This window comes from Thalassophryne amazonica, chromosome 8 (assembly GCF_902500255.1).
Source record: "Thalassophryne amazonica chromosome 8, fThaAma1.1, whole genome shotgun sequence".
Taxonomy (NCBI): Eukaryota; Metazoa; Chordata; class Actinopteri; order Batrachoidiformes; family Batrachoididae; genus Thalassophryne; species Thalassophryne amazonica.
In genome coordinates, this window is record NC_047110.1 from 116,148,049 (window position 1) to 116,162,073 (window position 14,025).

Consider the following 14,025-nt stretch of genomic DNA (forward strand, 5'->3'; position numbering starts at 1 on the left):
TGGAGTTCCACAAGGTTCTGTGCTAGGACCAATTTTATTTACTTTATACATGCTTCCCTTAGGCAGTATTATTAGACGGTATTGCTTAAATTTTCATTGTTACGCAGATGATACCCAGCTTTATCTATCCATGAAGCCAGAGGACACACACCAATTAGCTAAACTGCAGGATTGTCTTACAGACATAAAGACATGGATGACCTCTAATTTCCTGCTTTTAAACTCAGATAAAACTGAAGTTATTGTACTTGGCCCCACAAATCTTAGAAACATGGTGTCTAACCAGATCCTTACTCTGGATGGCATTACCCTGACCTCTAGTAATACTGTGAGAAATCTTGGAGTCATTTTTTATCAGGATATGTCATTCAAAGCGCATATTAAACAAATATGTAGGACTGCTTTTTTGCATTTACGCAATATCTCTAAAATCAGAAAGGTCTTGTCTCAGAGTGATGCTGAAAAACTAATTCATGCATTTATTTCCTCTAGGCTGGACTATTGTAATTCATTATTATCAGGTTGTCCTAAAAGTTCCCTAAAAAGCCTTCAGTTAATTCAAAATGCTGCAGCTAGAGTACTGACGGGGACTAGAAGGAGAGAGCATATCTCACCCATATTGGCCTCTCTTCATTGGCTTCCTGTTAATTCTAGAATAGAATTTAAAATTCTTCTTCTTACTTATAAGGTTTTGAATAATCAGGTCCCATCTTATCTTGGGGACCTCGTGGTGCCATATCGCCCCAATAGAGCGCTTCGCTCTCAGACTGCAGGCTTACTTGTAATTCCTAGGGTTTGTAAGAGTAGAATGGGAGGCAGAGCCTTCAGCTTTCAGGCTCCTCTCCTGTGGAACCAGCTCCCAATTCAGATCAGGGAGACAGACACCCTCTCTACATTTAAGATTAGGCTTAAAACTTTCCTTTTTGCTAAAGCTTATAGTTAGGGCTGGATCAGGTGACCCTGAACCATCCCTTAGTTATGCTGCTATAGACGTAGACTGCTGGGGGGTTCCCATGATGCACTGTTTCTTTCTCTTTTTGCTCTGTATGCACCACTCTGCATTTAATCATTAGTGATCGATCTCTGCTCCCCTCCACAGCATGTCTTTTTCTTGGTTCTCTCCCTCAGCCCCAACCAGTCCCAGCAGAAGACTGCCCCTCCCTGAGCCTGGTTCTGCTGGAGGTTTCTTCCTGTTAAAAGGGAGTTTTTCCTTCCCACTGTAGCCAAGTGCTTGCTCACAGGGGGTCGTTTTGACCGTTGGGGTTTTACATAATTATTGTATGGCCTTGCCTTACAATATAAAGCGCCTTGGGGCAACTGTTTGTTGTGATTTGGCGCTATATAAAAAAATTGATTGATTGATTGATTGATTGATTTGAGTAGGGGAATGTGGGGTCGGGGTACACCCAGATGGCGTATACTGAACCATCAAAATATTATTATACAGTCTTTATATGATAGAAAATACAAAAAAAAAAAAAAAAACATGGGTAACACCAAAGTTCTAATAATTTAATTTAATTAATGATACACTGAATTCATGTTTAAATACATGGCGCACAGTGGAAACAGGGTTGGGGCGGACTGTCATCCACCACAAAAAACCTGCACAAATAACCTGAAACAGAAATTAAATGAAGCATTGACCATGAAAACAAAGAAAAGTATACCATTCATGGTGGTTTTGGATTACTGCTGATGAAACAAAGAGCAAAATTTAGAATGTAAAAATACAAATACAGAAGCTTCCAAACCATGAATCTGAATCTAGAAATAAACTATGTTCCACTCAAAATATTTTACTAAAATTTTCAGATCTTGTTCACTACATTCCAAGGTTTCAGAAAAAACATCAGTTTGCTGCTACTGCAATTTCTTTTGGGTTCGGCCCATATTTTTCATTAATTGACTGAACTACATGTGGTTCAGTTTATTAATCAGCTGTAATTCAGTTTCCAGAGTTTGTGTGGTTCAGGAACCATAAGCACGGTATCTAGTTTCTCAGATGGCTTAAGTGCTAAGTTATTTTGTATCGTCAGTGATCAGATCTACTCACAGTCTGGAGTGGGTCCGCACGCAGTGGCGAAGTTCTTCAGTGAACGTCGCTGTGGTTTTGCAGTCACCCAGAGAGTTCCAACTCTGCTATATTGCTGCACATACCTGAGCTGTCATCTAACTCCATCTGTCTGCCACATGTGTGTGTCTTTGGGGTGTGTTATGTAGAAATGAAATCCTGCCCGAACAAAGACTTTGTTCCTGAAATTAGATCTGAACTCCTGAATGAACTGAACTTTGATCCTGAACTATTTAAGTTTAATTTGACGTTTATTTCAAAATGTGTGCCCAAATGCACCTGCACTGTCTCACCTGCCCTCTCGGCTCCCTTGCAGTTCTTCCAGTCCCAGAAGCTCAGCAGGCTTGCTTCACCTGGTCCCTGTCCTGTCAGGTCTCTCTGGTTCCAGTCCTTGTCCTGTCTGTCCCATCAGTCAAGTCTTTGTGGTTCCTCCTGGTTTTGTCCTTCCACTGCACAGTCCCCTTTTGTTGAATAAACTCTTTTTTATACCTCCTGGCCTGCCTTACTGCTCCTGCATTTGGGTCTAACACTTAAACCCGGTCCTCAAGTGTAACAAAAACAGCACGTCACCTCCTCACGAGGTGTTAAAAGCCAGCTTAAATAAATAAGTCTTCAACTTACAATGGGGCCAAGAAGTATTTAGTCAGTCCCTGATTGTGCAAGTTCTCCTACTTAGAAAGATGAGAGAGGTCTGTAATTTTCATCATTAGTACACTAAAAACTATGAGAGACAAAATGAGGAAAAAAATCCAGGAAATCACATTGTAGGATTTTTAAAGAATTTATTTGTAAATTATGGAGGAAAATAAGTATTTGGTCAATAACAAAATTTCAACTCAATACTTTGTAACATAATCTTTGTTGGCAGTGACAGAGGTGAAACGTTTCCTGTAAGTCTTCACCAGGTTTGCACACACTGTAGCTGGTATTTTGGCCCATTCCTCCATGCAGATCTCCTCTAGAGCAGTGATGTTTTGGGGCTGTCGCTGGGCAACATGGACTTTCAAATCCCTCAACAAATTTTCTATGGGGTTGAGGTCTGGAGACTGGCTTGGCCACTCCAAGACCTTGAAATGCTTTTTACAGAGCCACTCCTTCGTTGCCCGAGCAGTGTGTTTGAGATCATTGTCATGCTGGAAGACCCAGCCACGTTGCATCTTCAATGCTGTCACTGATGGAAGGAGGTTTTGTCTTAAAATCTCATGATACATGGCCACATTCATTCTTCCCTTAACACGGATAAGTCGTCCTGTCCCCGTTGCAGAAAAAGAGCCCCAAAGCATGATGTTTCCACCCCCATGCTTCACAGTAGATATGGTGTTCTTGGAATGCAACTCAGCATTCTTCTTCTTCCAAACATGATGGGTTGAGTTTTTACCAAAATGTTCTATTTTGGTTTCATCTGACCACTTGATACTCTCCCAATTCTCTTCTGGATCATCCATATGCTTTCTGGCAAACTTCAGATGGGCCTGGACATGTACTGGCTTAAGCAGGGGGACACGCCTGGCACTGCAGGATTTGAGTCCCTCTCTGTGTAGTGTGTAGCCTTTGTTACTTTGGTCCCAGCTCTCTGCAGGTCCTTCATCAGGTCCCTCCGTGTAGTTCTGGGATTTTTGTTCACCGTTCTCATGATCATTTTGACCCCACTGGATGACATCTTGTGTGGAGCCCCAGATCGAGGGAGATTATCAATGGTCTTGTATGTCTTCCATTTTCTTACAGTTGCTCCCACAGTTGATTTATTCACACCAACCTGCTTGGCTATTGTAGATTCACTCTTCCCAGCCTAGTGCACATCTACAATGTTCTTCCTGGTGTCCTCTGACAGCTCTTTGGTCTTGGCCATGGTTGAATTTGGAGTCTGACTGTTTGAGGCTGTGGACAGGTGTCTTTTATACAGATAACAAGTTCTAACAGGTGCCATTAATACAGGTAACAGGTGGAGGACAGAAGAGCTTCTTAAAGAAGTTGTTACAGGTCTGTGAGAGCCAGAAATCTTGCTTGTTTGTGGGTGACCAAATACTTATTTTCCACCATAATTTAGAAATAAATTCTTTAAAAATCCTAACTCCTATGTGATTTCCTGGATTTTTTTTCTCATTTTGTCTCTCATAGTTGAAGTGTACCTATGTTGAAAATCACAGACTCTCTCATCTTTCTAAGTAGGAGAACTTGTACATTCAGGGGCTCACTAAATACTTTTTACCGCACTGTAGATTTAAAAAGTGCTCGGTCAGGAATAGTGAGCAAGTCGAGGGGTAGCTTGTTCCACAGTCTGGGTTCAGCTACCGCAAAAACACCATCACCCCAGAGTTTAGATTCTGACCTCAGAACATCTAAGTAAAGTCAACCAGATGCCCGCAATGTCCTACTGTAAGTGTGGAGAGTTAAAATTTCAGACAGGTAAGTAGGTGCTTTAAAAGCAAACATTAAAATTTTAAAATCAATTGTAAAATGAACTGGGAGCCAGTGGAGTGAGTAGAGGACAGGAGTAATATGCTCACATCTAAAAGTGTTTGTTAAAAGAAGAGCAGCAGCATTCTGCACCAACTGGAGACTGGTTGATGCCAGAATAAAGTGCATTACAATACTCAACTGAGGAAGTGCTTTACTATAGCCAGGATACAAAGCTGGAAGAAACTTGCTTAAACAAAAGAGTTTATCTGTTGATTGAACCTCAAACAGCTGTCAAATATCACAAATTCTTGACAGCTGGTTTTACATAATTAGCCAGAGCACCAAAGTTTGGTGTTACCGCATTTGGCATGCCAAAATGCCCAAACACAATGGTCTCACTTTTACCATCATTCAGGTAGAGGACGTTTTGGGACAGCCACTGCTTTACATCATGAATACAAAATACAATGAAATAATGACGACAAAGCATCTCTTCCATTAGTCCTCATAGGCAGATAGATCTGCAGATCATCTGCACAGCAATGAAAGGTCGGGTTGTGCTGAGCTATAATTGATCCCAACGGCAAAATGTACAAAGAAAATAGAATAGGGCCAAGAATAGAACCCTGTGGCAGTCCACAACACAGGGGAGCAGTTGATGAGGAGAGGTCACCAATCATAACAGAAGAACTCATCACATAACAAACGCATCACACTTCAATCAGGGCAGACAAGAACTGGAGACAAAAGCAACCCCCCGCCCAAACTCAGTGACAACAAGGGGGGAGACAGACCTATCTGTTCTCTGGGCTGTGGTAAAAACACAAGGAGCTCATTGCCACTGGCCAATGACTTCCACTGCCAGCAGTCATTTGCATGGGAGACACTTTTGCTACTTAGGGTTAGTCCTTACTCTCCTTTAGGCTAACCCTTACCCTCCTTTATGTCAGCCCTTACTCTTGTTTTGATTTGGCGCTGTATAGCTAACTTGAATGGACTCAGAAGACTGTCACGGTTTGCTTTGTGACACAATGGCCAGGTATTTTCTTGCCCTTATTGTGATCTAATTCCCAGATGTCTCGTGCTGAGAGCCCCAGTAACAGGATGAGGTCAAACACTACCAGGTATCAGCTGCTTGCACTCATGAGATGGTTACTTTCATCAGACAGGGTTGGGCTGTTGGTCTGACTGGGTGGTTGCCAATCAAAACAGATGTGACAATGCACAGCCCAGGTGTATTACCCTTATCCCGGTCATGGACTCAAACTGGGAGATCAGGTCAGAGCTGGCTCACTGCTGCATCCAACAAAATGTCTGGGGTTCTGTATAAATACCACCCAAGCACACAATCAGTTTCCATATGACCTTCTTCAGTCTCTGGGGTCCTTCACACAGAAACCTGTGTCCTGCATCCTGTCCAGAGAAACTCCCCACGTGGACTAAATGTTGTGTCTGATGTTCTCTCACAGTCTCAGTAATCCTCCTCATCTGAGTCTCACTAAGTAACCGTTCATTAGACACAAAGTTATTCCAGCAGGACATTACATACAAAAATTATTATTTTTTTTTTTTTTTTGCGTTTGCGTGCAGAGACAATCTGTGTGCACGGAGTGATTTGTGTGTGCACAGTGATAATTTGTATGCGTGCGCAATTACTATCTACCCATGGGGTTCTGTCACTGATCTGACACCATAGTCTGGCTGCTTCCCCACAACCACTTTCTGGACAGATAATCAAAGTACAGTTTTCGTGCTTCACACATTAAAAAATATTCATTCATTCATTTGCTGCCGCTTATCCTGTTCCGGGTTGTGGTGGCAGCAGACCGAGCAGCTCAGAATTAGGGATTAAGGATTCATCAAAACAAATAAATTAGTGACAGTTTACTGATTTTTTAAAAGTCAATATCATGATGTTTCTATACCGTTGATGGATCCGGTGGCATCGGAGACATAGTGAGCGAACGCCTCCCAGTTGTGTCCACCCTCACACTGGTACAGGGCGTGAAGGGTCACCCTGGAATCAGGACACAGGTTCTGCACCAGAATGGACAACTTCTCATCCACGAGGACTCTGGACGGTTGGACAGACAACCTGACACAGCAACTCTTCCTGTCCATAGTGATCTGAATGAAAAAAGAAAAAAAAAAATACACAAAATACTTCTAGGCTGAGGACGAATGGGAGTCTTCTTTCAGACAACCACACATTCACACGTCATCTCTCACTGACAAACTCAGTGGTGCTCCAACATCTAGGATCCTGACCGAAAAAAAAAGAATTCAGGCTTGTGTTAAAAAAAAAAATTCCCAGCCCTGATCTAGGCGTTGATCCCTATGTTGCCTCTTTCTTTTATTCACCATCGGCTTCTGCTTGGATTTATTAGTTATTTGTTTTCATTATCCTGGGTTCTATTTTACTTTGCTACTTTGTTTCTGTGTCACTTTCTATACTTCAGCCATGGTTCAGTCCAGGTTGTACTGCCGGTTTGTTTTCATTGTCATTTAGTTATCATCTGTTTATTTCTGCTGTTCTCACTGGTTTTGTTCCATCACCTTGTTTCTTTGTCACTGGATTCATTAGCCATCGTTCTAGTTTTCTCCAGCCAGTTTGTGCTTGCTTTATTGATCATTAGTTTATCACTTGTTTATTTTGCTTTCCTTATTTGTGTTTATTTTCTCAGTATCATTCTCTGAGTAATCTTCACGCTCTATCCTGGTTCCTGTTCATAGTTGCATTATAGTCTGTCTGATCCCTGTTCTCAGTTTTTACATCATCCCATCTTATTATGTTCACTCCATGCGCTGCACCTGCCATCACTGCTGTCTGCTTTGCGTTTGCCTTCAGTCATACTCTTTGCACCTGTCTACGTATCTCTGTATCTTACATCACTCCACTTGGTGCACTCTCTTCCTCCCTATCTTGTACAGTGTTTAATCTTTGTAAACTAGCCAAAACAACTTTCTAGATTGCTCCACATGTGCACCTCGTTAACACCACCTGTTCGTAATTTCACACCCTGATTGGTCCACCAGCATTTAAACCCTCACAGTCTCACAGCTCACTGCCAGATTGTTGTCTTTGTACACTTTCCAGCACCTTTCATAGTCCTGAGTTTTGTCTTGCTGTGTTCTGAATCCTGCTCTGTCCTCCCTGAATGTGCCTCTTGCCTCATCCCTGATGTCTGTGTCTACTTGTGCTTCTGACCCCTGCTCGTTTATGACTGCATCTCAGCCTAATCCTGTTGATACTTCTGCTTCACTGACTGACCACATGTGTATCAAACCAAAGCCTGGAATAACATCCATGGTTTCACTTCCACCAAAGCCTAGTCTGGAAGTCTGCTTTGTGGGTCCAGACGCCCTGGATGCCGGGCCTCTGCCCACCCTGACAGAAATGCCAAAGAAGAGAATAAAATGTGTTTGTATTCAGATGGAGACGGAACACCAAACTTGCCCGGGCTGGAAAACAAATCACAAAAACACAACATGTGGAGACACAACAAAGACGGCATGGACAAGAGTGTCCACCTGCCTGGACGTGTGAGGAAAACACAAGTAGACTGAAGGAAACATCTGGAGATCCTAGGGGAACATCTGGCGGTATTACACACAGAAAAGACACAAAATCAACACAAAGTGTTTCTACAAATTCACACACGTGTACACACGCATGCGTATATATATATATATACACTCAACAAAAATATAAACGCAACACTTTTGGTTTTGCTCCCATTTTGTATGAGATGAACTCAAAGATCTAAAACTTTTTCCACATATACAATATTACCATTTCTCTCAAATATTGTTCACAAACCAGTCTGAATCTGTGATAGTGAGCACTTCTCCTTTGTTGAGATAATCCATCCCACCTCACAGGTGTGCCATATCAAGATGCTGATTAGACACCATGATTAGTGCACAGGTGTGCCTTAGACTGCCCACAATAAAAGGCCACTCTGAAAGGTGCAGTTTTATCACACAGCACAATGCCACAGATGTCGCAAGATTTGAGGGAGTGTGCAATTGGCATGCTGACAGCAGGAATGTCAACCAGAACTGTTGCTCGTGTATTGAATGTTCATTTCTCTACCATAAGCCGTCTCCAAAGGCGTTTCAGAGAATTTGGCAGTACATCCAACCAGCCTCACAACCGCAGACCACGTGTAACCACACCAGCCCAGGACCTCCACATCCAGCATGTTCACCTCCAAGATCATCTGAGACCATCCACTCGGACAGCTGCTGGAACAATCGGTTTGCATAACCAAAGAATTTCTGCACAAACTGTCAGAAACTGTCTCAGGGAAGCTCATCTGCATGCTCGTCGTCCTCATCGGGGTCTCGACCTGACTCCAGTTCGTCGTTGTAACCGATTTGAGTGGGCAAATGCTCACATTTGCTGCCGTTTGGCACGTTGGAGAGGTGTTCTCTTCACGGATGATGCGAAGGAGATGTGTTGCACTGCATGAGGCAAATGGTGGTCACACCAGATACTGACTGGTATCCCCCCCAATAAAACAAAACTGCACCTTTCAGAGTGGCCTTTTATTGTGGGCAGTCTAAGGCACACCTGTGCACTAATCATGGTGTCTAATCAGCATCTTGATATGGCACACCTGTGAGGTGGGATGGATTATCTCAGCAAAGGAGAAGTGCTCAATATCACAGATTTAGACTGGTTTGTGCACAGTATTTGAGGGAAATGGTGATATTGTGTATGTGGAAAAAGTTTTAGATCGTTGAGTTAATCTCATACAAAATGGGAGCAAAACCAAAAGTGTTGCGTTTATATTTTTGTTGACACGTGTGCAAACACGCTTTCAAATGAACGCACCCATGAAGCATCTGATTAAACACGTGACCGATCAGATGATATGAGCTCATGCAGGAGCTGTGGACTGATCAGATTGTGTCACAGGCTGCAGCCCACTGCGCGCTGAGCGGCGGGAGCTGCACCTGGAGCCGTTCCAAAGGTGATTGTTTATTCTATTCATACTGTAATCACTTGGTAATACAGTTGCCACATCATCCCTTCATATGAGTTAGATGTTGTAACTGTGATATGATGTGTATTACAGCTGTGACAGGCCGTTCAGATGCGTGCGTGCTGCCCCTTGGCTCTGTGACGCACTCACTAGCAGTGTGTCTGAACGGGGTGTTACAGACATGATCCATATGTGCAGGTGGAAGTTGAGTAAGCATGTTGGAAAGTTGGAGGTGCAGGTTTTGAGTGGGTGGAGAGTGTGTGGTTACACCCTCAGGTGGGTGAAAGTAAAAAAAGAGTTTACAATTAGAACACATGTTCATAGAGCACCTGGTGAAAGCATGAATACTGCTGAGGGTGAACTGGCAGCAATGTAAAAGCAACTAGGGCTGCAACAAACGATTATTTGGATCATCTATGAATCTGATGGGGTTTCGACACGATTAATCGGATTAGCGGGGAATTTTTTAAAAATGTACCAGGGAAACAATTTTTCTCTCCTTCCATCACGTTATTTAACAACAGAACATTATTTGAAAACTTAAAATACTTGAAAATCAACAAATCGTCAAATGTCCCTTGGCTGTTGAAATATAAAATAATAAAGAATAAAACAGTTTATAATAAACAAAAATAATTATTTCAAATGACATTGCTTTATCAAAGTGCTGAGTTGCCATAAAACAACATTGAAACATATAAATGTTATAAGATATATGGTGAAAAAAGAGGTATTTTTGTTGCTGCAAATGAGCAATTAGCATAACCAGTTAACCATAAAACCTAAATCAAAAATTGTAGCCTGACTCATTATATGTGTAACATTCTCTGTATAACTTGTAAACTATGTGGTCATTTCACAATGACACACGTGACTCATGTCTCTCTCTAAAATTGTATTGTAGCATTATTAGTTATTATTACTATTATTATTGTTGCTAATATTATTAATATATAAATAATAATACATTAAAAAATATTATAATTTATAATACATTTGACTCTTATGACAACAAACACTGAGCCGTTAATTATTATACAGAAAACAAATGCACAAACATGCTGAAATGCCAGCAGCTTAATGCTAACTTTAACACTGAAAACGCCATAGACATGCTAACACGCTAGCATCAGCGTTAGCATAAAATACATCTATCAACCGTTTCAGAAGACCATAACAGGTCAGTTTAACATAAAAAAAAGGTAAATATTCCTCACAGACATATGCTCTTTAGGGTTTTAGTGGGGAAAAATTAAGATAAAGTGAAATAAAACAAATGAAACCGACGAAGCAGCAGCTCGAAGCACTCCATTGGTTCAAGATTCAAAGCAAAGCTTGGTTGATTATATGGAAGAAACGAAACATTTGCGGTAAAACAGTTATTTAGCAACTAATCGATGACTAAATTAGTTGACAACTATTTTAATAATTGATTTTAATCGATTAACTCGATTAGTTGTTTCAGCTCTAAAAGCAACAAATGTAACAATAAGCCAATATTTTGATCATCCTGTGCTTCTGGCTCTGTGTGCTGCTGGAACCTCAATTTCCCTGAGGGAGTCTTCCCACGGAATCAATAAAGTTCTATCTAATCTTTTTGACTGATACGAGATAAACCCTCATGAGGTGTTACTAAAACCCCCTCGCTATCAATCAAACAAAAAGCCACAGATTTTATGTTATTTGTATTGAGTGAATGAATGAATTAAGTGCTTATTTATCATCATCGAATGCATTCAAATTTCTTACGGCCTTCGATGACAGTGGTGACTGAGCAACTTTCCACATAATTACTGTTCGTCAGGATTCAAGTTCATTTCTGTGAAGTAACCGCTGGTTCTGAGGAAAGATAACACTGATTAACCGTGTCTTTTCCAGTTAAAGTTTAGTTTGATCCATATTTAAATGTGTTATATTTGAAAGGATTTCTGTTGTGCTCTGAGCAAAGTTTTAAGAGTGGCCATAATTAATATTTAAGAAACTTAAAGTTTATGAGCAACTTCACCTGTTATTGTTCAAGCGGAAGAGTTCAGAAAGATACGTTTGGAATGTTTTGATGACCATTTACAGTTGGTGATGAAAGACCTGGGTGTTAACTTGGTGTTAAAGTCAGAACAAGAAGCTGCACTGAAGGAGATCAGTCTGGGACAAAGAGACGCATTCTGTATGTTGTCGCTCCAACGAGAGCGGCACCCTGAGCAGGATGGAGAAAGTAGTCCAACGAGCTCAATAGATAACCATAACCCTTCTTTACAAGAGTCAAGACAGAAGTCAGACGACCAGAGCAAGAATTTTAGCTGAGGAAGCTTCGTGTCAAGTAACCCAGTCCAGTCGAAGATTCAAGCTTCTCTACTAGAAAGTTAATAAAGTACACTTATTGACTACAACGATAATCACTTAACTAATTAAGCTGGTACCCTTCTGATTGGAATTTGCACTAATACCATTTATTGACTGGCTCCCTCATTTTAATAATGAGGATGTTGGATGTCGTCTGTTTATGGGGTTTTAATGGAGTTTGGTGTTTCTTTCCTCTGAGTCCTGTGAATCCCCTTTGTGTGTGTGAGTGCACTTGAGTGCATGTGTCTCTGATCTCTGCTGTCTTGTGAGCGTGTCCTTTTGTGTGCTCTGACTGTCTGATGGACACACGCTGTAAATAATCCAAATGTCCACACGGATATATTCCACAGAGGATTATTATATTGTTAAACATATATCATCAACATGTCTATTAGACCCCATTCCTACCAGGCTGCTCAAGGAAGCCCTACCATTATTTAATGCTTCGATCTTAAATATGATCAATCTATCTTTATTAGTTGGCTATGTACCACAGGCTTTTAAGGTGGCAGTAATTAAACCATTACTTAAAAAGCCATCACTTGACCCAGCTATCTTAGCTAATTATAGGCCAATCTCCAACCTTCCTTTTCTCTCAAAAATTCTTGAAAGGGTAGTTGTAAAACAGCTAACTGATCATCTGCAGAGGAATGGTCTATTTGAAGAGTTTCAGTCAGGTTTTAGAATTCATCATAGTACAGAAACAGCATTAGTGAAGGTTACAAATGATCTTCTTATGGCCTCAGACAGTGGACTCATCTCTGTGCTTGTTCTGTTAGACCTCAGTGCTGCTTTTGATACTGTTGACCATAAAATTTTATTACAGAGATTAGAGCATGCCATAGGTATTAAAGGCACTGCGCTGCAGTGGTTTGAATCATATTTATCTAATAGATTACAATTTGTTCATGTAAATGGGGAATCTTCTTCACAGACTAAAGTTAATTATGGAGTTCCACAAGGTTCTGTGCTAGGACCAATTTTATTCACTTTATACATGCTTCCCTTAGGCAGTATTATTAGACGGCATTGCTTAAATTTTCATTGTTACGCAGATGATACCCAGATTTATCTATCCATGAAGCCAGAGGACACACACCAATTAGCTAAACTGCAGGATTGTCTTACAGACATAAAGACATGGATGACCTCTAATTTCCTGCTTTTAAACTCAGATAAAACTGAAGTTATTGTACTTGGCCCCACAAATCTTAGAAACATGGTGTCTAACCAGATCCTTACTCTGGATGGCATTACCCTGACCTCTAGTAATACTGTGAGAAACCTTGGAGTCATTTTTGATCAGGATATGTCCTTCAAAGCGCATATTAAACAAATATGTAGGACTGCTTTTTTGCATTTGCGCAATATCTCTAAAATTAGAAAGGTCTTGTCTCAGAGTGATGCTGAAAAACTAATTCATGCATTTATTTCCTCTAGGCTGGACTATTGTAATTCATTATTATCAGGTTGTCCTAAAAGTTCCCTGAAAAGCCTTCAGTTAATTCAAAATGCTGCAGCTAGAGTACTAACGGGGACTAGAAGGAGAGAGCATATCTCACCCATATTGGCCTCTCTTCATTGGCTTCCTGTTAATTCTAGAATAGAATTTAAAATTCTTCTTCTTACTTATAAGGTTTTGAATAATCAGGTCCCATCTTATCTTAGGGACCTCGTAGTACCATATCACCCCAATAGAGCGCTTCGCTCTCAGACTGCAGGCTTACTTGTAGTTCCTAGGGTTTGTAAGAGTAGAATGGGAGGCAGAGCCTTCAGCTTTCAGGCTCCTCTCCTGTGGAACCAGCTCCCAATTCAGATCAGGGAGACAGACACCCTCTCTACTTTTAAGATTAGGCTTAAAACTTTCCTTTTTGCTAAAGCTTATAGTTAGGGCTGGATCAGGTGACCCTGAACCATCCCTTAGTTATGCTGCTATAGACGTAGACTGCTGGGGGGTTCCCATGATGCATTGTTTCTTTCTCTTTTTGCTCTGTATGCACCACTCTGCATTTAATCATTAGTGATCGATCTCTGCTCCCCTCCACAGCATGTCTTTTTCCTGGTTCTCTCCCTCAGCCCCAACCAGTCCCAGCAGAAGACTGCCCCTCCCTGAGCCTGGTTCTGCTGGAGGTTTCTTCCTGTTAAAAGGGAGTTTTTCCTTCCCACTGTAGCCAAGTGCTTGCTCACAGGGGGTCGTTTTGACTGTTGGGGTTTTACATA

The 14,025-nt window shown here is 41.2% G+C and overlaps 1 protein-coding gene across 1 annotated transcript in view; it reads right to left on the reverse strand.

Annotated features, from left to right (window-relative positions):
- LOC117516380 (acyl-coenzyme A thioesterase 1-like) overlaps positions 1–14,025 on the reverse strand; it is a 128,522-nt gene that overhangs the window by 94,894 nt on the left and 19,603 nt on the right. The window contains exon 2 of the mRNA XM_034177351.1: positions 6,400–6,601. Within this exon, the coding sequence (XP_034033242.1) occupies positions 6,400–6,595 (196 nt within the window). The 5' untranslated portion in view covers positions 6,596–6,601. The remainder of the gene's footprint in view (positions 1–6,399; positions 6,602–14,025) is intronic.